The 8,684-nt window shown below is 39.1% G+C and overlaps 1 protein-coding gene across 15 annotated transcripts in view; it reads right to left on the reverse strand.

Annotated features, from left to right (window-relative positions):
- PLCB4 (phospholipase C beta 4) overlaps positions 1-8,684 on the reverse strand; it is a 395,299-nt gene that overhangs the window by 154,533 nt on the left and 232,082 nt on the right. For all 15 annotated transcript variants that reach the window (XM_017523965.2, XM_037736898.1, XM_017523963.2 and 12 more), the window contains one exon: positions 6,621-6,719. In XM_017523965.2, coding sequence (XP_017379454.2) covers positions 6,621-6,704 — 84 coding nt within the window. In that variant the 5' untranslated portion in view covers positions 6,705-6,719. Of the gene's footprint in view, positions 1-6,620; positions 6,720-8,684 lie in introns of those variants that run through there.

The following is an 8,684-nucleotide window of genomic DNA, read 5'->3' on the forward strand; positions in this document are numbered from 1 at the left end:
AAAAAAAAAAAAAAAAAAAAAAAAAAAAAAATTCCTCTACCCTGAGGAATGCAGTATCACCCACATGAGAGGGGGAGTGAAAGAAGCCCGCGGCTGTGAGGGTCTTGGGGTCCTCATTATTTCATCCCATCAGATGGCAACAGTTCCCCCGAGACAGGAGCACTGAGGAAGGAAGGTGCGCCCATGTGTTCTCTTGGATCATTTACTATGTTCTTCCCTTTCTGCTCAACGTATTTTTACCTAATATTAATGTGATTATATACAAAATGCTTCTTAGGTACTACCACAGAAGATATAATGGTATCACGTTTGCTTTTGGTGCTTCCTCATTCAGAAAGGAACAATATAAATACATCCATACACAGACCTTTTCTCCGGCATTCCCTCCGCCTTGCATCAGAGCTGTCCAGTTCCTGTGCTGGAAATTCCAACCTCATTCTACACTTATTGTCTCACACCTTCTATATCCACCGAGTTAGAAAAATCCTCTCATTTATCCCATACTCAGAATCCTCTCTTATTTCTCCATGTGTGTGACTGACTGCCCATTGAGTCCTTCAAGCCCAACACTTCCCCCCAGACTACTCGCACAAGGAATCCAGCCATATCTTTGTTATTGATCATCCAGAACTGACTACTACCCTGCTGAAACCCATCAAAGGCTCCCTAGAGCTTTCAGAATCAATGCCACTGCCCAGGGCTGGAAGGTAAAGCCATTGAAGGTGTGGACACTGCCCCTGTCTGTAGCTTCACCCCGTACTCCACCGCCCTACTTCTGCCCTAGCTGGACAATCTCCTTACCCCCTCAATAGAGTGTGCTGTCATACTCATGCCCTTACAGAAGCCCTGGTCTCTCCCTTTCTCTTAGCTGTGCTTTCAGTGGTTGACTGACTCATCAATCAAGACTCAGCCTAAAAGCAGCCTCCTCACTGAGGTTTCTGGGTTCAGTCTCGCTAGTCCTGCTGCCCCTTCATTGCCTCTCACACCACAAGGAGAACATTCTACCACCTTTCTCATCACAATATGCAAGTGGAAGCAAGTAGAGCGGGGAGGGTGAAGGGCCTTCAGGGGCCACATGCCGAAAGCCTGGAGTTTAAAACTGAGAAGCCCAGCCAGCGGTGTTGGTGGTATAGCGGTGAGTACAGCTGCCTTCCAAACTGAGAAGCCAGTACTTACTGCAGTGTATAATAAATCGGCACCGACATGTTTCTGTCTGTATGTCCAACTCAAATAGAGACAGGAGGTTAAGAAAACAGGACTCATGGCAAGATGGCCAGTAACTGAACTAATTGTCCACCAGACACATGCAGGAATAGGTTTCTTGGGATGAAAACATAGCAGTCTAACTCCATTTAACTCATTTTCACTACTTTTTCTCCCCCAACTCCAAATTTGAAATTGTTTTATTTTTTGGTTTGTGATTGGGTACTTTCATACTTTAAATCATATATGCAAGACTCTATTGGACATCAACTATCAGCCTTCCCTCTTGTTAAGAATATTAAGCCTCTGACCTTTCCTCCATTTCTCTAAGCCCCTTCTAATTTCCGTCATCTATCTGGCACCCTTACTCTAAACAGATAAGGGTAACAGCTTTTTATGTTATGCTTGGTCAAAAATATTTAAATGTTTGTCTACCCTTAGGTAGATTATAAAAGTTGAAAAACTAATAGGTTGATTATAAAAGTTAAAAAACTAACATTATTATCATTATTATCATTTTGATGACTCTGTAAGGATCTTTCAGTGTAAGTACAGGTATATTCTGACACTGTTGCATAATTTAATTTAAATTATCCAAAGCTTAAAAATAATCTACAAAGAGGGCTATCTCTCTTTTCATTGTTACCTCTAAGCATGATTTAAGAGGCATACCTAAGAATGATTTTAAGAGGCATAACTAAGAATGATTTACTTCTATAGAAAAATGTACTTTTGGTTTGACCTACTATTCACTATTGTTTAAGACCTAGATTCTTCAAAGTTTAATAGATAACATTTTTCTGCGGTTGCTCTATAGTGATGTAGATGACTTGTGTCCAGTAGAAAAAGACCAATCTATAATAGGTTAGAGTTTTATTGGCTTATGGGACATTTGCCAGATTTGTATCTAATTGACAAAACTTATTTCACTTTTCCTTTCCTTTCCTATGTAAACCTCTCTTCCTGAAGTGCTCTTGGTACTAGCTTTATCATCCTGCTATTGTCCTCACTGATTAAATAAAATCTTTTAATCAAAATACTTTATATGATCCTTGTGTTTTTAAGTCTTTTGAAAATTGTATTCGGAAAGTGCTTTGCTTTGCTGATGAACAGCCTGTGGGGTGTAGGCTGCCTGAGTTTCTCTAAGCTTCACGGTGTGGCTACTCACAATTTGATTTCAGAACCACTTTGGAAAGAGGCCAAAGTCAGCCTGTCCCATTATGCCTGACTTCAGGTTTGTGTTGCCTCTGTACTTTGATACTCCTCTGATCCTGGCACCTGCAATAATTGTCTGTTTTCCTCCACTGTGTGTGTGTGTGTGTGTGTGTGTGTGTGTGTAGGGTAGAAGGTACAGAGGCTACTATAAGGACCAAGACTTTGCTAGAAAAACATACAAAAGTACTCCATCTAGGCAGCTGGACTCAGATACGAGAAAGTCCCATGGGCGAGAAGAAGGGGTAGCCCAAGCTAGGATTTATGATGTGGGGAAGACGAGGCCAGTGGCTGAGGTGAGTCATCTATAAAACATCTGAACCTCTGCTCTGGCTGCCACTAAGAACTGGCTGATGAATATTGTAGATTCCAATGGAATGTACTCAGAACATTTCTTAGTGTCAAGAAAGGACAATGGTATTTTAAAATCTGGTTGTAGTTTGAGTTGATTGTCTATGCCATCCAATAAGAAAGTCACTAGGCCCATGTACCTATATAAATTTGAATTTAAATTATATAAGATTAAAAACTTAAGTCCCTCAGTCCCAGTAGCCACCTTTCAAGTGCTGAACAGCCACATGTGGCTACCAAAACAGCAGCACAAATGTAGACCATTTCCATCATTGTGGAAAGTTCTGTTGGTGAACACTTATCTATGATGGCAGTCTCCTTCTTAATAAAACTCTTTTTAGATTTTGCTTGTTTGTTTTAAGGACACACTTTGATTTTCAGGCTTCTGCAAAAAGGAAGATCTCAGGAGAGCCTAGGTGGGAGAATCTGAGGTGAAAGGGGAGCCGAGCAGCTCAGGATAAGAAGGGGCTTGAATTTTGAGGTTTTCTTCTTTAGATTGAGAGAGATAATTTTTTTTAACACTTAAGAAAAAAGCATCTGGAAAAGCAGAAAAAAACTCTGAGAGTGATTTAAATAAAATAAAGGAAACAGGAACATGTATCTTGATGGAGGAGTGGGACAAAGAAGAAAAAAGAGAGACACCCTGGCTGGGTTGGCTAATGAAATTTATTCAGCATGATCTCCAATTTTTAATCTTAAAGTTATCCTGGTATGTGATGCAATTCTCCTCTGCTGCCACTAAATCTTCAATAAATGTCTGCTTTATACAACATCCTTCTGTTTCTGGAATTTGATGTGAAAATGGGTTTAGGGAAGGAAAGAAATTGGAGTATGTAACAGTCCTGAAACTGAATGGTAATGAAGCATTTGAGGACATAAGTCATCACCATGAGTGGGTAAACACCTAGGAATTCTAGGAAATACAGATCTTTAATGTGGTTATTACAGGAAAGTTAGGGAGCTGGTTGAGTTACATATATCTGGATTGCATGTATTTTTAAAAGCACTGCTATTTCTCTCTCATCCACAAGAGATAAATCTCTATTTTAAAGATTTAATGTTAAGCATCAGTTAGGAAACAAAATATATTTTGCATTTAAGTAATGTATAAGTCAAGAAAAGTTAGAGGAAGTACAGATTTAGAAGTGTCATGGCAATACAATCAGATGCTACAACACAGCCTACCACTTACGCCATTTGTAAAAATCTGGTTGCCTCAAAAACAATTCCTCAATAATGCAGAAATAATAAAATGAGGTTTAAATGCATTTGCACTTACTACATTGATTATTTAAAACAGTGGCTATTAAACATTTTTTCCCTACCTAGTGACTGCTTACTTACTTTTATGTTTACCTGCTATTTGAGGTCATGATGATAACATTAGTTATCATATGGTGCTGACAGTATTTATGCCCCTTCATGAAAGGTCTCTTTGCTATGACACTTCAGGGATGCTTGGGTTTTATTTCTCTAATTCCTATTCCTCCCACTGGCTTTCAGCCATCATCCCTCATGGCTGTTCTTTACCAACCATAGAAATAAACCTTCTGCTTATATTTTGTTGTCTTGAATATTGTCATGGCTCTGGCTCCAAAAAACTGAGTCTTATAGGAGTGGCAAATAATTTATTTTTACACTGGCTCTCATCCAGCTTGAAATATTCTTTGGCTTTGTGGTTCGGTATGTTATCATGAAGAGACATGTTTACTTTATAAAGTTAAAACAGTTTTGCACAAAATCCTAGTAAAATAGCACTCAAAAGAGTTGAAAGCTTAGCTAGATATTTAATACTTGTTCAAGGGTTCTTTTCTTCTAACTTTACCTAGGTCGCAGAGGAACCCAGAGGAAAAGCAAATGTCTTTAGAAGTACAGGTGATCGGTACTTCCTAATATGAGCTGTGATGACTAATAACCAAAGAAAATCATCACAAGAAATAAAAAAGATTTAAAAAGATTCAAATGATGATGAATCCCTGGTTCATCAAATCACATTTCACTTTTATTTGTCAAGTACTTTTTCCTCCAATAGCTTTTTCTAACATAACAGTAGGAGAGATACTGAACCAATGATTACAAGTAATCTTTTCAAAATTGCCTTCTCTGAATTATTAATCAGAATTGGAATCAACAGTATCTGAAATCCTTTTTGATGCTAGACATCTACAAAGAGTTTGGTAGTTACGGGTATTCTGCTAGTCCCTGGAGAGAAAAAGATAAGTAAAATAGGATCCTTGACTTCAAGAAACTCAGTATAGTTTGAGAGAAAGAAACATTAAATACAATGTAAAGGCAGTGTAAAATGTGCAAGGGTAGGTTAGCCATAGTACAAATAAGTTAGCACCTTTTATTGAAGGGGTCAAGGAAGATACCACAGAAGTGGAGACTTCTCATCTAGGTTCTGAGATGAGAGGAGTTCACTAATCAAGTTGGAACAAATACATTTCAGGAAAAGGGAATAGCATAAACAAACCATGTAGTAGAATAGTTTATGGGAGAAACTGTAAGTGGTTTGCTATAGTTGAAGTGTAGGGTTTATGTTGGAAACTGGAGAGAAACGAAGGTGAGGCAATTAAGCAGGAGCCAAATGACAGAAGGCCTTGTATTTCATTCTCTGGAGTTCCCTTTATGTTACAATGGGAAGTGAGGGAAGCATTTTAAACACAGGAGAAAGAAGATCTGCTTTATATTTTAAAAATATTACTCTATGAGCTCAACCATGGGAGAGAGAAAAAAAATACAAAAAATGACTAGAAGAAAACTACCAAAGAATTAACAATGGCTGTTTCTGGATGGCAGAATATTATTGTTTCATCTTATAGCAGAATGCCGTTCACTGTTATTTCAAGTTCAGACATATGAACGGCTGTCATTGCAATATTTTAATTCAAACAAGGAAAAGTGGCCATGTTTAGCTCCATCCTTAGCATTCTCAATTTTGTTTACTTAAGAAGTGACTATTCTGTAAATCTAGAGAGTACTATGATATACCTGTCAGAAAAACCAAGTCAACAAGAATTAAGTCATGTCAGCCTACAGAAGACCTACATCACTTTCTGCATCTGACAATCTGGACCTCTGAGAAGATCAGCAAATTAGCCACTTCATATGTCCTTTCATTGATTTTGAAAGGAATCAACTCTGACTCCAAATGAAGTTTTAATACGTTTTACATTTTACTTTGTGGTAAAGGAAACATCAATTTTATCATATACTCCTTACAAAGTCATCTCAAATTCAAGTACAATAGAAGAAAAATCATGCATTTACAATGCAAATTAGGCTTTAATTCATCTACCCAGCCATTCTGAACAGATTGGTGGCCCAAAGCCCCTGCTCTATAGAAAGTCTAGAGCCATCACTGCCTTGCAAGGGCACAGACAATAAATGATAGAATCAGAGGCATCCACAGCTTTGATCAAAATGATTTGTATCAATGAAATGAGCAAAGCAATGACTGGCACAAACTTCAGTCACTATTACATTTATAACACATACAAAGTTATATGTAGAAAGTCTGCCAAAAGCACTTCATTAAGCAAAAACTGTTACTACATAAAACCATCTGTAAACGGAAAATATTAATAGCAACAACCTCATAAGGATGTTGTAAAAAATTAAACAAATCATACACACAAAATGTTTAGAAGCTCATCTGACACATAGTGAGCACTCAAAAATTTATGGTATCATTATCATTACTCTATCTCATAACTTGCCTCTTTTCAACAACTTCAACCAATAAATCCTAAAGATGTTCTTACTTATGTTAAAGAATATTTACTGGATACTGTAATTAAAATTCAATAATCATTAGAATGTTTTGAGAGAAAAGATTAATAACACTTCTGTACCTCTTCATATCTGTCAAAAACTGCTCCTTCTTGCAAAAAGGAAGGAACTTCCTTCTGCCAGTTAAATTCATAAGGTTTGGCCATGATTATATTCAAGACCTAAAAATGAAAAAGAATAGCTCATTAGTATATAAAATGAAGAAACAATTGAGGATGGTTAATCAGTTTGCATTTCTGTGTTTGCAGAAGCTTTTCTTTAAATATGTGAAATAGGTTTTTTTTTCTTCTTCCCTTTGTCTGACCCCCAACTTGCTTTCTTTTCTCTAAACCTGGAGCTATCATAATCAAGAAATACCAGAGGTGATCATTTGAGAAGTTTCCATTCCCTCTCCAAATCCTATAAAATAACCAGATGTGCGTGTGTGTGTGTGTGTGTGTGTGTGTGTGTGTGTGTGTGTATCTGAAGGCACCAGATAAAATAAGAAAACCATAGACCAAAATCTATGCATAAGAGAGGACTGCTGTAAATAGCTGAGGGCACCATGGGCTTGAAAGTGAACATATGGGCTGGAGGAGTCCACAGGGTATAAGTTGCAGAATCAAGTAGGCATAGCCAGAATTTTATAGAGCTCTTGGTCGTCTCTAGACTTCTCTTAGGCTCTCTTTCCCCTACCCCTTTGTTACTCACCCCTTGGGCCATGCAGGGAACAAGAGAATGTCTGGTTTTGAGGCAGCCAGCTGGGAGGGGGTCCCTGGAGAAACTCCAACCAGCCTGCCCACTGTGGTGCTCGGGAAGCTCAAATTTGCAGGGAGGAGGACCTTGGCCCCTCTTCTTTCTGTGTGGAACCTGGGAGTCCAAGGGCTGGGCAGGAAGCCCTCTCTCTAGCAGGGACTCTGGCCTTGCAAGAGTCCCCGTTGCCCCTTTTTTCTTCCTTTTACCCAATGAAACCCTGTCTTACTCACTATTTAAATTGTCTGCGAGTCAAAGAACCCCATTTTTAGCTGAACTAAGGAAAAGTCCTGCAACAGTTTTATTATAGCCAGTGAACAGGACATTTAAAGAGAGGCTAGGCACTGTTCAGAGCGGCTCCCTGCACCCAGGAAGAACTCAGTGTTCCTTTTACCCATGCTTGTTAGCAATCTGCACCATGGTAGGAATGCAATAACTACAAATCGAACATCTTGCATGACAGGCCAGCACGCAACCAAGAATCGCCAAATAGTTAAGCAATGCCAAGAACACAGAAGAACACCAAACACAGCAAGTAAAACTTACACCCAAGGAAAGAGAGTGAAAAACAGGATCTGACTTCAGCATACAGATTTTTTCAGAGGGAAGAGAGAACATATTCTGTTCTTAAAATATAATTAACTACAGATACTAGAAATTTAAAAAAAGATTGTTGAAATAAAACTTAATAGATAAGCTGAATTGTAAAGAAAACTCAGATGAAGTATTGAGCAAAGCAATTCTTTTTTTAAAAAAATTAATATATATATTTGATTGCACTTTAGGTTCTGGGCACATGTGCAGAACATGCAGGATTGTTGCTGCATGGGTACATACATGGCAATGTGGTCTGCTGCCTCTATCCCCCCGTCACCTATATCTGGCATTTCTCCCCATGTTATCCCTCCCTAACCTCCCTACCCCTCGCTGTCCCTCCCCTACTCCCCCAACAGAGCCCAGTGTGTGATGCTCCCCTCCCTGTGTCCATGTGTTCTCACCGTTCAGCACCCACCTATGAGTGAGAATGTGCGGTGTTTGATTTTCTGTTCTTGTGTCAGTTTGCTGAGAATGATGGTGGAATTCTTAAAAATGCAACACCAGGCCAGGTGCAGCGGCTCATGTCTATAATCTCAGAACTTTGAGAGGCTCAGGTGGGTGGATGACCTGAGGTCAGGAGTTCAAGACCAGCCTGGCCAACATGGCGAAACCCCATCTCTACTAAAAAACACAAAAATTAGCTGGGCATGGTGGTGGGCACCTGTAATCCCAGCTACTTGGAAGGCTGAGGCAGGAGAATTGCTTGAACCCGGGAGGCGAAGGCTCCAGTGAGCTAAGATCAGGTCACTGTACTCTAGCCTGGGTGACAGAGCGAGACTACATTGCCAATAAATAAA

The sequence above is a fragment of the Cebus imitator genome, unplaced genomic scaffold (assembly GCF_001604975.1).
Source record: "Cebus imitator isolate Cc_AM_T3 unplaced genomic scaffold, Cebus_imitator-1.0 Scaffold31, whole genome shotgun sequence".
In the NCBI taxonomy this organism is placed as follows: domain Eukaryota; kingdom Metazoa; phylum Chordata; class Mammalia; order Primates; family Cebidae; genus Cebus; species Cebus imitator.